Below are 20,521 nucleotides of genomic sequence, written 5' to 3'. Positions count from 1 at the left end.
TTCTAAGATTAAAGTTCTCTGACATTTTTAACATTCAATAGGACAGCTGTGTTACTTTTATGGAGCAACATTATAGTAGGATCTAATAAAATAAAGCACATTGCTTAATTTGCATTAGTGATAGACCCATTCAATTGACATTTCAGTGTATTGCCAGCTTATTATTATTATTATTATTACTTCACCGAAATCAAGTTCACGTGAAGTCACAATTTTGTGACCAATACATTTTGTAGATATGATCTAGGGTGTCCAGATGTTCTGTTTTGCCAGCGAGAGACCCATATTTCACCTCCTTTTTAGTGTCACAACTTATTATGAATAAATCATGTTTTGTCCCATATTTCACCTTTCATAAAAGGCCTTCACTGCTGAGCATTAGTCACAGTGTTTTGACAAGCTAAAAAAAGCCTGATCAGTGGTAGTCAGTCGTGTCACAGCGGATTTTGAAAAACTATACCTAGATAAAACAATGTCATATAACATTTACCTGAGGAAAGCCATTCAGCATAGCATTATACTGTACAGCAAGAAAAACAAAAAGTCTGCTTTTGCTCACTAAAAGAAGTATGGTTTGCTGAAGAAATCTTTGCGAATCTCCATCAACCGTTAAGAATCTCCATCAACCGTTAACTAAACGGTTAATAATGAAACAACAGTGATTAACCATTTATACGACACAATTGTACATTTAAAACATATTTTTTAATAGCCTCATTTCTCATTTCGTAGTATATTATATCTGAATAAGAAATAGAATTAAAACATTTACAAAGATTAATTTAGGTTCGTACAGGACAAATCAAAATCACCACAATATATACAATCTTTCGTTTTAATCAATAAACCTGATTATAAGCTCTAATAATAATAATAAAAATACCAACAATACAATAATGGATGAAGGATTGAATAAGAGAAAGAATGAATGAATGAATGAATGAATGAATGAATGAATGAATGAATGAATAATGGATGAATGAATGATTACCCCCTTCTCGCTAAAAGATCCATTTTTCAAAGTTCCATGAATATTGATTTAATGTCTCCTAATGGATCAATGTCTCTTATTTTGACTAAATTATTATTATTATTATTATTATTATTATTATTATTATTATTATTATTATTATTATTATTTTTAAGAGCAATACTTAATTATATTGATTTTTGTTGGTCAATACATTGTTAAACATTTGACTTGCATAAAATCTATGCATGCAAGAACTGTAGTCAAAATTTCTAAACAATAATCTAAATCAATTGATGACTCAAATGACAGTACAGAAATAATAAATAAATTGCAACATTAAAAACTGTATTGGCTTGACTTTTTTATTAGAATACGTTTTAATGAATAAGAGGTATCTCATTAAAATAACTGCAATAACAGCTAATGAAAGAGGTACAGTATTATTTTAATAAGTTTATTATTATTATTATTATTATTATTATTATTATTATTATTATAGCTCAGATTTACAAGCTCAATGTGTCATACTCCAATGTACATGATTCATATATTATTATAATCTCATGAAAGAGGTCAATGACATAAACAACTTCCTCAATTTGTTTAGCCAGACATTTACTAGAGAGAGAGAGAGAGAGAGAGAGAGAGAGAGAGAGAGAGAGAGAGAGAGATCTTTGTTCAAGTATGCTTCATTACAACACAGATGCACAGTCTAATATGCAAGCATATGTACTGCATAGTATTCTCACAATTGACATAGTAAGTACTGCTTCAAATTCGTTTGACATTTTCTTATAATCAGCAAATTAATAGAATTAATGTTATACAGTATAAATATTTGTATAGTACAGTACAAATAGTATAAATCCTGGCGATGCATTAAATGCAAAAGTGCTTGTAAGATACAGTACATAGAAATCTGTGTTCCCCAGAGTCAATAAATTCATCTTTATGTTATTCCATCTACTGATAGTTTTGGTTGTGTTCTACCCTACACACAGAGCAGTAGATGGAACAGTAGATGTAGAAAGAGCTGTATGATTATCCATTAGGTGATTCATTTGATTTAAACTAATTACGACAATAAATTTATTCTATTATTGTATAAAGGGCAATTCACAATGCAAAGATGAATACTGGCAGCACAGTGGGTAGCACAATCCCCTCACAACAAGAAGGTCGCTGGTTCGAGCCTCAGCTGGGTCAGTTGGCATTTTTGTGTGGAGTTGTGCTATAGGTGAATTGGGTAAGCTAAATTGGCCATAGTGTGTGAATGAGTGTGTATGTATGTTTCCCAATACTGAAAGGGCTTCTGCTGTGTAAAACATATGTTGGATAAGTTGGCGGTTCATTCCGCTATGCAAACCCTGATGAATAAGCCGACTAAGCCGAAGGAAAATGAATGAATGCTTACTGATGTGAATTATGCATTATTTTCTAATTATTCAATGGAATGGAATCAATTATTTCACATAATTTGGTCACCATACCTAAAGACATTTCTCAGATATTGTAATTCAAAACTATTTTTTTCAGGTTTTTATCCTAAAGCTTGGTTTTTCTTATGTGTCTCTTCCAAACGGTTAATTCCCTTTTTTTTAATCCTTTGTAAAGGTTAAAATACCCAGAAAGCATTCATTCATTCATTCATTTTCTTGTCGGCTTAGTCCCTTTATTTATCCGGGGTCGCCACAGCAGAATGCACCGCCAACTTATCCAGCACGTTTTTACGCAGCGGATACTCTTCCAGCCGCACACACACATACACACAGTCATACACTACGGACAATTTAGCCTATCGAATGTCTTTGGACTGTGGGGAAACCCGCACAAACGCAGCGAGAAAATGCAAACTCCACACAGAAATGCCAACCGAGGCGAGGTTCGAACCATCAACCTTCTTGTTGTGAGGCAACAGCACTACCTACTGCGCCACTGCTTCGCCCAACCCAGAAATCAATCCACCATTATAAATATTGTTCTTTAATAAACAAAAGTTTATTGTAAGACTAGTGTAGGCACACTAACACATGCCCTAGTCCTTCACACCCTAAGCCTTAGATCTGTCAGGTGTGAAATGACATGTAAAAGCCCTTCTGGGAGTGGAAAGTCCTAAAGAAGGAAAAGCTTTCCAGATTACCCCATCTTTAAGGATGAAAGGACATGGCATATGCGAAGGAAGAAGTGGATGCTGGCAAAAAAAAAAAAATCCCTTTTCTTCCTACCAGAGGGGAAGGCTGAAAGAAGACGGTCTTGAACTCTGTGAGATGTTGGACAGCGCTGAAATGAGTGAACATGCTAACTCCAGCTCTGTGAAGGCGGACACTGGAAGAAGATGAAAGAAGACTGCGCTCTCCGATCCCCTTTATTGGATTACGCCACATGGTTCAAACTCAAAAAACACTTTGGTATTTTAATAGACCTCTGCGGGGAGGAAAGGTAATGCTAATAGAAAACACCGCTGGTCTAGCTGGTTAGTTAAACCATTACTTACTGTAAATTTAAACCATGACTGGCAAGTTGTGAGCTCTGAATTGGAAATTTATTTAAAGTGATGCAAACATTACAGCTTGAGCCACTTGCACTAGATCTGAAAAAAAAAGTATATAGATAAAAAATGTCACACAGTAATTAGCTAAAACGCAAAATGTCAATAAATCCTAATGGTTTCACTGAAGCTAATTGAGCAGCATAATCAAATTTGTCTTGTGTCATCCGGGTGGTCGAAGGAAAGAGATTCAGTGTTGTGATTGGCCAAAAAAAAATAAAAAAATAATTGAAACAATCAGCATTCCGTTGTGTCCCTGAACAGCAAATCCATGGCTGACAGAAATAATAGTAGAGATTAGTTTCTCCTGTTTTTGATTGCAGGAGCTACACTGCAGCCTGATTCCATTTTTCAAAAATTGACAGGATAAAGCGAAGTGGAATTGAAATCACTGTGGTGATTGCTGTCCTTACGCGTAGGCTGGGAGACCAAAGAGTTCTGGTCTGAAGTCTTCCATGCTTCTAAGCAGTAAGGTGGCTTCCTGGGTGAGGCTGCGGTCCAGGTTATCATCAGGGATCATCACCACCTGCATGCCAGCTGCTAGACCCGCCTTCACCCCGTTTGGAGCATCTTCAAAAACCAAACACTGTGAACACACAACCAGAACAGATGAATCAATTAAAACGCATCACTGCATGTACAGTGTGTGAAAAAGTGTTTGCCACTTTACTGATTTATTTTTTTTATTTTTTTTTTGCATGTTTGTCACACTTTGTTGTTTCAGATCATCAAACTAATTTAAATGTCAGTCAAAAATAACACATATAAACACATCCTGCAATTTTTAAACAAATGCTTTTTTTTCTATTATTAATGGTAAACAAAATCTAAAATTACATAGCCCTGTGTGAAAAAGTGTTTCACTGCTTGCCATCATTACAGTCATATATCATTGTGTGATCAGAGTAAAGCTAATGCCGATGCCTGGTGTGCTGAATGGCAAAGTTCTTTATACAAATCTTCCAGAAAGAAGTTTGTGTAGAACCAAAGTGGACATTTAACTGTACGAGATTGAAAGTCAGTTTGGAGAAGGCACTTCCATTGCACATTAGTGCAACAGTGCACAGTGACAAATGACATTTGCACTCATTTACTTTTTACAAGTTAAAATAAATAAAAAATTAATAAATTCAATAAATAAATATAATAATAATGCTAAACAATCGGTTTCCATAGATTGTCTTGCATTTCTTTATTTCAGCATGCACATATAGTAAAATATTGTATTTTAAATTATTTTATCCCCATGATTGCAATTAACAAGTTATTTACAGTAAATACATCAGGCTCCCCAGTTTTTCACGATTTTGCGATTGCTTGATCCAACGCAAAATCATCAAAAAGTTGCAACTTTTTAGCGATCCTGCAATATTTTTAATTTAAACGCACAATAATGACAAAAAAAATTAATAATCTTAAGAAACATCCATTTCCAAAACATATAATAAAATTATATATATTTCAATTTGCAATTATTTCTTTTGAATGACTTAGAGATGTTGCATATGCAGCGCACATGATGCATTTGTGTGTGTCTCAAAAATTGTCATTTCACCTGCACCCTCACAATTTTCACATTACATAGAAGGGGGGCGGGGCAGTGTGTGCAGTAAACAGACGTGGATGAAGTGCGAGTGATTTACAGTACATGTGATGTCAACGTAAAGATAGAATTAGACATTCTATGGCTTCAGACTGCAAAAGAAAGTGGGAGCAAACATCAAACAAACAGCAAACAGAGCAATGGAACAGACAGAAAAGCAAGCAGCTTACAATTATTACATATATATATATATATATACATATATATATATATACATATATATATATATATATATATATATATATATATATATATATATATATATACATACATACATATATATATATATATATATATATATATATATATATATATATATATATATATATATATATATATATATATATATATATATATATATATATATATGTATATACATTTGATGATCAGCTACAGAGCTGTCCTGAACAAGTGTCTTATGATCTCTCTATCTGATCCAATAAATTTAATATTGAGTATGCAATAACTCAATAATGAGTATGCAATAACTGCTTATATTTGTACATTACATGCACATTTCAGATATATTCACTCCTCATTAACACCCACAGGGTATTTGAGTGAAATAACTCAAGTGTTGCTATTCTTACACACCTCCAGTCAAAAAGGTGCAATTATGTGTTTATTCTGAGTAATACAATACGTTTGCTTTCAGATGCACCTGTTTTAGTGGTATTTTGCTTTGATGTTATCAGACATTCAATTATTCATGTAAACTGTCAAAACACATTTTGGTATGGTATAGCTAATTAAGTAATTTACACTAATAGAACATTAAGCTATTCCCTACTGCGGCTTCCAAGACTGAATTAATTTAACATGTTGTGCTTTGAAAAGTAAATGACCAAATATTTATTTTTATTATTTAAAAATAGCATGTGCACCCTGCTTATGCTAACTGTAAATATGCATGAACAAATCCAATGTACCGTACTACCTAGCGGAAGATAGATTACATAACAAATCCGTATTTTGATGTGTCTATCACAGACTTAAACGATTCACTTGTTCTTCTACAGACAATTTTTAAACAGGGCAAAGCAGATATCAAGGTTAAGGTTTGAATAAAAGCTTCAACGATTTGTTAAGAGTTTGACAGCAGCTGTCAAGTGCATTTTAGAAGTTTAAATGTCAGGCAATTCGTCTCTTGATCTAGATCTCTCCCTTTGGTGCGCTCAGTCATTTCATCATAGCATCCAAGTTCAACAAAACCACAACAAAATGAACTTCAATGAACCCTATCGTGGGTAGAAAGTTGTTAAACATCAGCCAGCAGTGTCGTGCAGCACACAAGCACATCATCCTTCCACCATTTACCACTGTTTGACATGGATAATTTGGGACCAGACACAACTTGCATACAACAAGCTGGAGTTTTCATTTTGTTAGTGGATATTGTAGCGATGATGGGATTTGTTTGCTGAGCCATCCTTGTAGCTATTATCAGTCATGGATAGTGCAGATGGCTCTGTCAGATGAGCACTACAATTCTTTATTGCTATTGCTTGTTATCGGCTTTCATGAAATCAGTAAACAAAGTGTGTTGCTGGTGCTGATATACAGTACATGCACTGATATATAGTGCATTTGTTAGAGGGAATTACAATGCTGAAAAGCTCAGTTCAGCTACAACTTGTTTTACCTTTCATTAAAATACATGCACGAAATGCAGCTACTAACTAATATTGCTATAAAAGTAGTCAGATATGAAATCAGAGCAAATAAAAAAACTAGTATAAGCACAGATAAAAATATAACTGAATATTGCTCACAATTTATAATAAAGCGTTTAAAGCATGCATATTCATGAGAGAGAGAATCGAGTGAGAATGAAGTGAAAATTGATGACACTATAAAAAATATATATTAATTAACAGTTTCATAGCTCATGCTTTATTCAAACTGCTTTACAGGACCTTGATCTCTGCTCCAACAACTTTTGAACAAAGTGACATTTTTAGTAGTGTGAAATTATTTACTGATAAAAAGCTTCAAGAGTGAGCAACGTAAATGAGTAGGGGCAAGTGCGCACGAGACGTACCTGAAGAGTGGTGGGGGTGAGTTGCATGCGACTTACAGTACCTGAAGAGCTAGGAGGGATGCGGTGGAGAGTGCATTTGCGAGACACTCCTAGTCTTAGCAACTCGATAAATGTATAGGACTCAGCAAAATTGTTTCTACTTTATAATTAATTTGTATTCAAAAATTAATATTATTATTATTATTATTATAACTTTTCATTTTCCATATCTGCAATGCCTGTGTTTTGGCATTTTTTTGCAGTCCAAAGTGCGATTAATTAGTTAATTTTTTAATCGATTGACAGCACTATTATATAGGCGAAGCAGTGGTGCAGTATGTAGTGCTGTTGCCTCACAGCAAGAAGGTCGCTGGGTTGCTGGTTCGAGCCTCAGCTCAGTTGGCGTTTCTGTGTGGAGTTTGCATGTTCTCCCTGCATTTGCATGGGTTTCCTCAGTCCAAAGACATGCGGTACAGGTGAATTGAGTGGGCTAAATCGTCCGTAGTGTATGAATGTGTGTGTAAATGTGTGTGTGGATGTTTCCCAGAGATGGGTTGAGGCTGGAAGGGCATCCGCTGCGTAAAAACTTGCTGGATAAGTTGGCGGTTCATTCCGCTGTGGCAACCCTGGATTAATAAAGGGACTAAGCCAACAAGAAAATGAAAGAATATATATATATATATATATATATATATATATATACCATCAAGATCCTGGCTTGACAACCATATTTGTTGCAGAAATGAAAACACAGGCATGTAAATGTCATTCGAACTTCAAAACAATTAATGCCAATAAATAAAAAAAATTAAAAATTCCAGTTGGTTTCCAATTGTACTCATTTTAAAGTTGTATTGCTGTGAGTTGAGAACGTTACTTATTAAGTAGTATAAAGCAGGCGGAGCGACTCCCTTCAGATTCAACACGCATGATTGCATTCATCAAATTTGCTTAAACTAAGCGTTCTGAAGTATGGCTGTATTTCACAAGGATTCTGACACAACAATGTGAAGCAGCTGCTTGCGTGTAAGGGGGAAACAGGTCAAACTTAATGACACATTTGAGGGCTTATGCTGAAAGGCAGATGAATGTCTTTGACAGCTTGCGACTTCATGTCACTTTCTGAGTACATTTACATGGACACCAATACTCTGATTTTATTATGATTAGGATAATAATCTTATCAAGAGTCTACCATGCAAGCAGCGATTTTTGTCTACCTTAAAGCACCACCAAGTCACAAAATGCTGAGGTTTTTTTCTTTCTGTTCGCCATGCAGACAACAAAATTTACTTTTGAGGCTTTTTTAGTACAGAATGTAGTTGTTTAGATTGTAACTATGCTGTTTATTTACAAGAATAGTGTCTATTTTAAAAAATTAAAAATTTCTGAAAGAACTAACCTGCCATTAACCTGCCATACTGAGTAGACCAACTCTGAGTAGAGCAACCATCCCGTTTTTTATTTCTTTTGGAAAACTTCCAATTTCACCCACCCACTTCTTTGGTTCAGTCTGCAAACACCCCCGGGTTGCCAACTTTGGTACAGTCCGATTGCAGTGGACGCCCAAAACCTGCTGCATCCTATCCCGGTTCTCAACAGTGTTATTTACCTCTGAATACTGATTTTTAGAGACATGTTGGCAGGTTGGCATGATCTCTCACTTTTGTATGTTGTAGTGCCGTATTAATACCAATTTGCTTGCATATCAGGAATGTGTGTTGTGTTAGCAGATTAAAATAAGTCCGCACGTGTTTAGCGTTATTCCTTATCGCAAACAGAAGTCTGTTAACAATTGCGTTGCTTTTTTCGGGGTTAAATATTGTAATATCCTGATTGCAACAGAGAAATACTGTAGACTGTAACACTGTAAAAAGATATCTCTGTAGATGGATGGCATTTCATGTCATATTCAGCCTTATAATCTTAAAGTGAACAAAATCAGCTCTTTTGTAATCACTTTAGAAATTAGGCTATAGAGAATCATTCAAACACTTGCTCTAAAGTGACGTTGGTAAATTAGTAATGGCTTCTGCTGTTTTGACATCAGCTGCAGATGTGAGTGAATGGCAGAAGAAAGTAGTTCCTAATAAAAAGGGGTTTTTAGACTCTGTCTGATTTTGTTATTTATATACACGATTGTGCCGTCAAACTTCTGTATAAACGAAATATCACACTCAAAGCAGTGCGATATGGCTGTATATCAGCACTGGTGGGAGGCGTGCGTTGGCACGAGGTTGCAGGCCAAGTGCCTTAGTGTCCCACCAGTAGCATATATACAGTTCAAGTATTAATTAAGAATTAAGTGAAGTTATTAGTATGTCTGATAATATTTTTATTGTTTATTTGTTTAAAATTGTTTTTGTCTGTTTATCTAAGGCAACTGAGGTGGAGATTGAGGCTTACTCTGACAGGCAAATGAGAACGGTGGGTGGGGAGAAACAGCATTGAAGGCACAGGCAACAGAAACAGCTACAGGGTGTTTAAAGCAGAAAATCCTAACATTCTAAAAGGCATAATAAATAATCTAATGAGTGTTTTTACAGACACATTCTGGAGACACAAAAAAACTTAGGGCCCTATCATACACCTGGTGCAATGTGGCGCAAGGAGCGGCGCAATACTTGTTTGGTAGTTTCAGCTTGGCCCAAGAGTCGTTTTGAGGCGTTGCGCTATGCTGTTTAAATAGCAAATGCATTTGCGCTCAGATGTTCGCCCATAGGCGTTCTGCTCCAAAAAGGAAGGCGTTCTGAGGCGCACCGCTGGCGCGTCGCTATTTTGAGAAACTAAAATAGATTTTCCATTAGACCAAAACAAACTTGGTCTAAACTCCGGCGCAGAGTTGCGCCTCGCTTACACACTGCTTAATACGCACAAGAGAGCAATAGGCAAATATCTTTACATATAAAAAACAAATTATATTAAGGATATATATAGGATATAATAAGAATAGATATAGGATATAAATAAAAAGGATTAAACTTTACCAAACATATTATTTTCTAGCCTACATAAATATGAAAAACCACTGCTTTTATGTCTTCTTCATCTCAGGAGGCTTTTTCAGTTCATTCATAACAATTTCCTTTTGTACAATGTTACTATTATTAGCAGTATTATTTATTATATCCATATTTATATTTGTTTTATTAAAAACAAGCTTAGATTTGCCCACCTGTCAGGTTTTAGACCATAAGGGGCACAGCATGTGTTTTAGGATATAACTCAGGTTTTTGAGCACACTTCGTTATTATTGTTCATTTATTCATTTGCTGGAAATTAGAACTGAATTTAGAAATAGTTTTGAAACGAATATTTGCACTTAACAAACACAATTAATTAATTATAGACTAATTGTTGTCTGTGCATAAAGGTTTCCCTATCCAAGAGCGAAAGTGAAAATGATCCATTATCTCCCATTCTCACGCAGTAGATGCTCTGTTTAACAGTTTTCTGTTAAAAAAAACTGTTAACTGTTTGCTAGTGAAATGCTCAGTTTTTCCACTTAGACTTTACGTCCTGTTAATAGCGAATTCGCTTATGGCGCGACGCAGGTGGCTCTTAAAGGCAATGGGAGATGAGACTCTAATTGGTTTATTCTCAAAACACACCTATAACTCATTAAGAAAATAAACTCAACCCTTTTAGACCATGCGCCTTGGCGCAAAGCGGATTTTCCCGTCCGTAAATTAGCACAAGTGCGTTCTGACACGCCCTGAATGCGTTTGCGCCCAGCGTTTTGTGCTCTGCGCATGGACCGTTAAAATAGAGCCCTTAAACTTAAATCTTAAAAAAGGGGTAAAATAGGTGCCCTTTAATATTTTACAAGTACAGCCGTTTTATTTTTACTTTTTAAGAACAGTGCTTTTTAATAACACATTTTAATTTAAACATAGAATTTTTATTTTATTTTATTTTTTTCTTACTGTAAGCACAGTTAATGTTTAAGCTATTTGAAGTTTAAATAGTTACCAGTAGTCACAACTGTTAAAGTTGGTGACAATAACATTTATTCTTAATAATCTGCCTCGGTTTTGAAATGTGCAGAGCTGTAGTTGCTTAATTAGGCCTACTACTGTATTTCAATCTGGTCATTGTAATGGTACTTGGAGAGACATTTATTTTTCTCAGGTGGCAATCAAAAGTTTGAAAACCACTGTGTTTATCTTTCAGTAATTCTTAATATCTGAAAAATATACTGTATTTTGAGTACCGAATTAAGCTCTATTTTCTATGTGAAAAAAAAAGTTTAAAATTACTAGAAATTACTTTGAATTCAGATGATCATGACATATAATAACAACAACAACAACAACAATAATAATAATAATAATACTGATATAAAAATTTATTTTGATGGTAACAAATAAGGCAAATAAAAATGTAAAATTATTAAATTAAAAATATTTACAAAAAAAAAAAAAGTAACAAAACATGCATTTATCACCAACATGCTGTCTGTAGATCTTTTGAATCATAAAAGTAAGTCACCACTGAGTGTTTGTGCAGCAGCCACCCAGTTCAAATAATTCACAATCAGGAACAGAGACTCCGCATTTCCATGCACTCATCATCTACACGAAAAAAGGCACTTGAGTTTTCATGAATGGTTGTAATTGACTGATGTCACAAAGCCATTTGTACAATGAGTGGAAGTGCCTCACAAAGACCAGCGGAAACATGGAGCTCACTTTGGAGAGTAAAGCTTAGCTAATTCCCTTGTACCGCAGGCACAATTAAAACTTCTAATTACGAAAAGAGCCCAACAAATGACCTATAATTACTAAGGCATGCATTTCCGTGAACATAAAGCCAAAAAAAAAAAAAAAAAAAGCTTGAGGACAAAAGCTAAGCGTAGCACAAATGCTGCCTTTTTCTCTGTCAGCAATTTGAAGTGGAGCATCTTGTTGGATTAGAAACGGTCCAGGACATCTAACACAAGAGAGATTCAGTAATTAGTCTTAGCTAGTGAATGAGAAGGCTTAAGATTCACACGTCACTTGAGCAGACAGCTGGGGATGAGAGAGTGAGACGACTGTCTCGAACACATCTAATTACCAGAGTGAATGAGCATTTTACAGTCTGATTTGATGCTCACCTCAGAACATAGGAGGATTTTTAAAAAAATACGCTTTTTACCAATTTCTTGAACCTTCTGCTTTTAGGTCTGCATAGTCAGGGGACTGAAAGTAGATGATCAAATTAATGAGAGAGAGAATGCTTGAACTTTAAGAGAGGACAAAAAGAGTGAAGTCATCCATGACCCACCTTTTCTGTCATGGATTATCCATTATACAGCAATGTGTGTAGTAAAGCTGTGGCTAAAACATCCCTGCTGAATACAAAGCAGCTAACACAAGTCAGGCTGGTTTTAGCTGGTCCTGCTGTCTTGTTATGGCTGGATTTAGAGGGGTTTTGATCTTTTTTGTTTTGTTTATTTTGTAAGTGATCAGACAGGTTGTGATTAAGGTAAGGTTCATACGTCTAATTTATACTGTCTTACACATGTATTATCTCTGAAGCAGGTATAGATGGATGGATGGACAGATAGACAAACAGTTTTCAATTCTATAAATTTACAAAAACGTTTTCATAAATTTCTACTATTTCCAGATATTCTAATATCAAGCACATGCTAATATGCAGAAATTAAAATGCAGGTTTGCAGTTCTTGTTTTCTTTTCAATAACTTACCATTTGCAATCTGTTGTTTGCTGTTTTGTCGACAGCTTTTGTTTCACATTTGCTGAAATCAAATTGGGATATCAGAATCAATATTCCTCCCCAAAAAATGCATTGTTTTAAATCACTATGAACAAACAAACTAGACTCTGACTTAAACTCAAGTCCACCTGTACTCTCCCACCCACTCACAAACAAACAAGCAAACAAATAAATAAATAAAGTTGGTATTTGCTCTTGGATCTCTCTAAGCATGCCAGCCAACTCATATCTCACTCTGTTTAATGTGAGCTGACATTGTACTCACCATCACAGAGAGTTTTACAGTAATTGGCATTGATGGGAAGAACTGTGAGGGGTCCTTACACAACAAATGCATTGCTAATAATAGTTATCTCCCACAGATAACAAATAACATAAGTGAAAAACGATTTATGTAGTAAACTGAGATATTCCAGCTTGGTAGATCTTCGCTTGTTAAATTCCAAATCCCAAGTATGGTGGCATATGAACATCAAGCGGTCAGGATGACATACAAATGCTGGCTTCATATTTAGCACTTCAAGAGGATGCCCAAAAAAGTCTAGCACGCACATGCAAACGTGCCATGCTTAATGACTAGACATGAATTCTGGAGTGATGCAAAGATGACCTGACACGGTGGAGTCCATCTACGGTCCAGCGCTCTGGGAAATGTCAGGGGCCAGATGACCATCTCAGCTAGCATCATAGTGACTAACAGCACGTGTTATAAACGGCTAACCAATGTGTTTCTTATGTGCAAAACACACACACACACACACACACACACACACACACACACACACACCAATCTTGAATTCAACTCACAGACTATAAAAAGTCTTATTACATTACCTATTCTTGTCAGATACCACAGGGGAAGAACGTCTATGATGCACAACACAGGTCCTATGAGCACTGCATGACGCAGCCCTAAAGGAATACATTAGCTCTCTACAAGTCCCCACAAGTCTGTTTATAATTGACAAGGGAACCTTTTCTTGTTTCCTCTGAGGCTTGCTGTAACAACAACAAATACCCAAGTACACAAAACTGAAAAAAAATGTTGCATGCAGAACTGTTGCAAACAATTTATTTGTGTTGAATTTAAACAAACAAATTAAATTTAATAATGTTCAACTTAATTTGTTTGTTTAAATTAAAATTAAATAAATTGTTTACAACCACTTAACGTAAAAAAAAGAGTAAATCCAAGGAATCATCTTTGATTTTTTTTTTTTTTTTTTTCAGTGCAGTTAATCAATCTTTAAACCTAAATCTTTATCCACCTACCATCCAGATGTTCTTGTTGTTAGGAGTGCAACTATTTTATAAACATTATTGGTCCTACTTTATATTTGGTGGCCTTAACTAAGATGTACTTGCACTGAAATTAATTGTTACAATTGTTGTTACAATACACTTATTGACTAAAAAATGTTTTTACATTGTACTCAAGGTTGATTAATTACACACTGGCCATCCCTTGCACCTTAACCCACACCACCAACTCCGTACCTAACCCTACTTGTATCCCACCTCAAGAGCACCAGAAGTGTTCCACAGTACATTATGAACACAGTAAGTATATTGCATTTATTTATTTTATTTTTTTTATGCAAAAACATAGTAGTTACTGCACCTAATATAAAGTCTGACCTATTATTTTCATGTCTTTGTTATGCTAATTAAGCTTATCATACATTTGCACCTTATTCACAATTCTTGCTATTTCCATGGCTTAATTAAAATTTGTTTTTTTTTTTTTTTTTTTTTTTTTACTTTAGGTAATAGAAGTGTTTTAGAACATTTTATGTTATTAAATAATAGTAGTGACTATTCATCACATTAAGATCAAAGGATGGAGAGAAAAGAATAAAAAAAAACATAAAAATCAATAGAACATTTAATCATTTTAAAAGCTGTTTTTTATGTTGGATTCACAATGACATACTCAGCAAAGTATGTCAAATTCAATGAGCTTATTTCTTTTTTACATGGAATTTTTGTATTATTTCTAGTCCAAATATCCCCTCAAAAATAATAATAAAAGCAAGAAGCATTTTCTAAACTAAACATTAATCAGTTTAAAACAGTGTTTTGTTTTAAAAGTTTTTCCTCTAAATTTATTTTTTTGGGCTTGTAAATAAAAATAGCATAATCCAAGTACGTTTATTAATTTTATTTTCTGCTTGGTCCCTTTATTAATCTGGGGTCACTACAGTAGAATGAACACCAACATATCCAGCACATGTTTTACGCAGCAGATGCCCTTCGCTTGGTAACATCACTGGGAAACATCCATAGACACTCATTCACACACACTTATACACATATATGGTCAATTTAGCATACCCAATTCACCTGTACCGCATGTCTTTGGACTTGTGGGGGAAACTGGAGCACCCGGAGGAAACCCACGTGAACATGGGGAGAACATGCAAACGCCACACAGAAATGTCAACTGACCCAGCCCAGGCTCGAACCAGCGACGTTCTTGCTGTGAGACGAACGTGCTACCCACTGTGCCACTTTGTCGCAATCCAAGTACATTTTACGCATAAATTATGTTTTATAATTTTACTTTAACATGTCATGTTTAATTTAATAAGCTACTTAACATTTATTTTTTATTTATTGTGCTTAAAATCCAATAGTAAACACATATGAGTATGCCCAAGTGATATTAACTTAGTGTTTTGTAATATATTGAACTAATGCAAAAAATAAAAATAAAAACATACACGAGTAAAACTTAATCCACAAAGTCAGAAAATCTATGCGCATGCACTCTTGGATTTAAACTTGGCGGGTGGAGCATATTTACACAAGTAAAAAAAAAATGATGGGCTAAAAATCTGCTGAAATCTGCATATTTCTGTGTGCTTTTTCCGTGTGGGCCTAGTTATAGGTAACTAACTAGATTACCTAAAATGGAAAGTAATCCTTTGCTTTTTCAGAAGAAAAGTAATTTAATTACAGTAACTAGTTGCTTTGTATCTAATTACACCCATCACTGTAAACAACAAGTATCTAAAATTTAATTGCTCGGCACTAGATTCCTAAGGCTGTGGTCATTAGCCTAAGCCCATCTGCTCTGATAGAGAGCCAAAAACTCAAACATGACAAGACCGAGATGACAAAAACAAGGGAGAGATGCATGTGCTCATCATCAAGCAGCTGAGCGTGAGTCACAGAAGTGACGGTACATATGCCACGTGACTATAGGTATGAACATATGTGCCAGTAAACAAGGCTGTTCAGTTCTGTGGAGACTTCTGACAGATTGCTGACAGCATCTTCTAAATGACCAGTGGGCCTGTGGCTGCCCAAACCGAAATGACTTGTAATGGAGAGAAAGCAGACTGATAACACCCACGCTTGACACAGAGAACTTTATTTGGTCAAGACGGCTACAACACCATTTACACTGTTCCAGTGTAAAACTTAAGCATCATCGGGAAAAAAATGCAGTCTTCACCCATCACCGTCTCTGCCTCAAATGGCCTGCTCTACCAAATATGAAAAATCATTTTTAATGGAACCCTCAGAGGTCGGAAAGGCATCTTGGTCAGCATTTTTATTTTTATAGACGATGGTTTAAATAGGCTTTCACAAGTTCTGTGCTTGATGACAAAGTTTATTCAAAAAGTGCTTACTTAATTTCTCCATAGACATATCTGTACATATTTCAAAAGGATTCAGTGAGCAACTGGGGCCTGTCGTCGGATGATATATTTGGCCTAATCTTAAACTGCGTTTCTCAACACCCGGTTGGCATGTTCTTCAGAGGGACTTGAGCGGGTGATCGATACAGCAAAGCTCCTCAATAAACTCGCACACACTCCACTTCTTCAGCCCACTCACGCTCTTCATGAGGTCTTGAACTCGGCACGGTCTCCACTCTGCACAAAGCTGTGGGTTGATAAAGTGCTAAGAGGGATTGTGAAGCACTTCTTGGTTAAGGAAGATCTTAGTATCAGGCTGGCACACAGACATAACCAAATAAACAAGCACACATGCGCAAACAAATACACACACAAACATACAGACAACACAATGCTGTATTACTAACTTAATCAGGTCAATATATCTCTGTAAACAACAATAGATCAAACTATTAGTTTACAGTTTACAATTAGTTAACACCGTTCACTCTTTGTAGCCCCCCCCCCATTTTTATTTATTTATTTTTTTTTGCATTGTGCGTTCTGATTAGAGCATTGTGTTCTGCGTCCTGACTGGCTGTAGACCGTTGTCAATCAATCTCCTCTGTGCCATGTCTCCTGTACAGCACAGAATGCTTTCAGCTAGCAGTGTGACTCTGAAGTGTTGTGCTTTATGTTTGCAAGTTTTCTCCCCAACAATGTTGACAATGCATCAAAAGCACATGTGGTAGCACCCAAAAGGCAGAGAAAGATGCTAAAGGAAGGTAGAAGTTACGAGGTTGTAGGGTGCCATTACTGAATAAATAAATGAAGATCAAATGGATTTGATCTTTGGTTTCATTCTATAATACTGGACTTATTTTTCTAAGAAGGTTTGAACTTTGAGAATGTTTAAACAAGAGAAAAAAAAAATGTAAAAATTAATGCCTGTCTGAGAAAAGTGTATAAAGTGTGTAGTGATGGGTTTTACAGCCGTAAGAGATCTATAATAATTGTAAAAAAAAAAATAAAGCTCACTACTCTGCATATTTCCCCTATTGCTACTTTTTTTTTTTTTTTCTACAACTCAACTCCCGTGAATAACAAGGGACCACTGTACATCCATACCTGAACAATACTAAACATTTATAGACTAGTAATCCTCTAACTACAAAAGCCATTAATAAGTAATTTTTTTTGGTTTGTTTGTTTGTTTTGTGGTAGTAAAATTATCATAAATAAATGTAACAGCGTTGGGACCCTTCCCATTTTCTTCAAGAAGTACCCTTTTTATGAGAATTATTATTATTATTTAAATAACATATGTATACTTGTGTGTACTTTCTGTTTGCAGACAGCTTTACCTGTCAAATATTAAAATAATATTAATAACTTAAAAAATAAATAAATATCCAGTTAACTTAAGTTTTCGTCCATGCAGGAGTGCAGCACAGGAGTAGTTTGGTTTCTTTTTACTTGTTTCAAGTGGTATTTGAACCAGCAATTAACAATGTGAGGTGAGCGCTGTAATGAGAAGGACTAGCTAAAACATAATGCATTATGTTTTTAACTAGTCTTTTAAATTCTAAAGACCATGCATGAAGTTTTGTGACATTAATATTTCATAGACGATCATCATCATTGTTGTCATTAATTCTGGCATCCTTTACTCACTATCAAATTGACGCAAAATGGTTTTAACTTTTAGTAGTTTTTGTTGAACAAATGAGTTGATATTTAAAAGAGTGTTGGCTATGGCCATTGACTCTTCATATCTAACATTCTTTAAAGTATTTTATTTGTTGATTTTTTTGTTTTGTTAACGGAAAAAAAAATGGTTTGGAACCATTAATGGGTGAGTATATGCTGATTTTTTGGGTGAGCCATTCTATAATACAGTGTTACTCACGTTCAGAGGCCAATAGGGCCACATTCAAACCACATAACATGTGAGGGTCCACAAATAAGAATTTGTATAATAAGACTTTATTTAAAGGGCGCCTAGGTTACCCCTTTTTCCAGAATTAATATAAGTCTTTTGTGTCTCCAGAATGTGTCTGTAAAGTTTCAGCTCAAAACACCCATCAGATTATGTATTATACCTTTCAGAAGTTTCGATTTTTATAGCTCTGAGCATCAGGCAGCAGTTTTTGTGAATGTGCCTTTAAGTCAAGTTATTCATGCCCACCGTTTTCACGTGCCTGTCATAGTGCCTCAATCTCCTCCCTCGGCTGCTTCAGACAACATGAAGAAAGCAGATCTCACGTTACGCTTGTCAGAAATACTACAGTAAGAACTTTACCAGTAAGTATTTGTTTGCATCTGTTGTGGAGTTGCAACGATGAGTCACACACAATGTTGTTACAAAGTTCACACACAGATACACACACGCAAACCGTGGACACACACACACAGGCAGCACGCGGGTTTAGCTTTGCCCTCTTTTTTGCACGCAAATGTGACAGGATACAGGTTAATATCCACTGCTGTATGGATATCTGTTATGTTACTGTACAAAATAAACCTGATTTATCGTCCACAAAACGGAATTGAAGCTAGGCTTGCCCCGATAGATGGTGTTGATAGTGTGTTTTATCCAGATACCAGGTCTGCATCCAGAACAGAGCAGGATTCTCCCGATGACCACCTGCGCAAAACCATTCTTTGTTATATATACAGTGTTAGATTTTACATGTAGCGAACATTTGCGCTGAACAAACAGTGAATGCAACGCATCGAGATTCGGGGACCTTCTCTGAAAACCCTCGATTAATCTCGGCTGGTGGATCAACAATCACCACAGGATAGCTGTCATCGGCACAGTTATAAGTAATGTTGGATGCGGTCTGCAAAACTGTGTTTCACTCTTCCGCTGTTTGCATTTTTAAAGCACCCTGTCATCTGACAGCGGAAAGCCTTGAGTGATTGACAGCTATGAACCATTTTAGCGGCAGGGAAAAGCGATTCATCACGTTTTTAAAAAAATCTAAACAGGTCACACTACAACCATTATTTGCAGTTGCACAAATGCTGGCAAATATATTTTGAGGTCGCATAGACTAAATTTCGGGCGCATATGCGACCAAAATGGTTGCAATTTTAAGCCCTGAATTATTACACAATGTAAGTGGTTCACTGGAGAGATCAGCCAGTTTTCATTACTGTAACAAGAGAGCAGACTCAGAACCCTCTGAGGTGATTACAGCTCTATTTATTGTTATTGGAGCACTTTTTATTTTTTTATTTTTATTATGTATTTTTATTAATCTGCTACGAAGACTGTTTGCCATTTACACAATTCAAAGTGTAAAGCTTGTCACATTCTAGATGAGATACAACTTCAGGTCATGTATTTAAAATGCTACTTTTTCTATGAGTGTAGCCTACTCAAACTGTCAGCAGCACTCAGCAACTAGCACGGCTGATTGGTTGCTTAGCAACAATAGACGCCACGAGAGCACAAGCGTGATAGTGCACTTCTTTTCCAGCAGGCTGAAGTCTGCATTTAAATTAACCTAAAGCTTAATATTTTGAGTTAGTTTTAAGTGCAAATTTAAATTTAAAACACATTAATGTTCAGCATGACAGGAGCTTTAATATATTTTATTTATATAATATTTAAACAAAATAGTTTTTCCACTTGAGCCCCTGCCCCTCATAATGTCTCTGCACATCCCTGTTATGCATATTGAAAAACAATGAAGAGTTCAGTTGCAAAAACCTCTAAGTGCCATCTAGAATTTTCTTCTACAATAAGCATTTTTCTCTGTCTCTTAAGCCTTTGTGCAGAACCGTTCTAAGAACACTTTGGTACGGTTACGGTTCTTTCTCCACTGAGAAAGAAACCCCTGAAAAGGGTTTTAAGACCATATCAGTCTCTGGCAAAGAAGGGAATAACTCATCACATTCTTACAAAGATATTTTTAATTAAAAGTTATTATTTCATTGACTTAAATATAGTTAACCATGTGCAATATAATTACTAACCCGTCATCTAAAATCTTAGAAATAATAAAATAGCCTATTG

General features: G+C 35.4%; 1 protein-coding gene across 1 annotated transcript in view; it reads right to left on the bottom strand.

Annotated features, from left to right (window-relative positions):
* Window positions 1–1,323: 1,323 nt before the first annotated feature.
* pudp (pseudouridine 5'-phosphatase) overlaps window positions 1,324–20,521 on the bottom strand; it is a 53,548-nt gene continuing 34,350 nt past the window's right edge. The window contains 1 exon segment of the mRNA NM_001020615.2: window positions 1,324–4,107. Within this exon segment, the coding sequence (NP_001018451.2) occupies window positions 3,931–4,107 (177 nt within the window). The 3' untranslated portion in view covers window positions 1,324–3,930.

This window comes from Danio rerio, chromosome 1, assembly GCF_049306965.1.
Source record: "Danio rerio strain Tuebingen ecotype United States chromosome 1, GRCz12tu, whole genome shotgun sequence".
In the NCBI taxonomy this organism is placed as follows: Eukaryota; Metazoa; Chordata; class Actinopteri; order Cypriniformes; family Danionidae; genus Danio; species Danio rerio.
The sequence above is the reverse complement of the archived record's forward strand: the minus strand, read 5'-3'. Positions and strand labels throughout refer to the sequence as shown.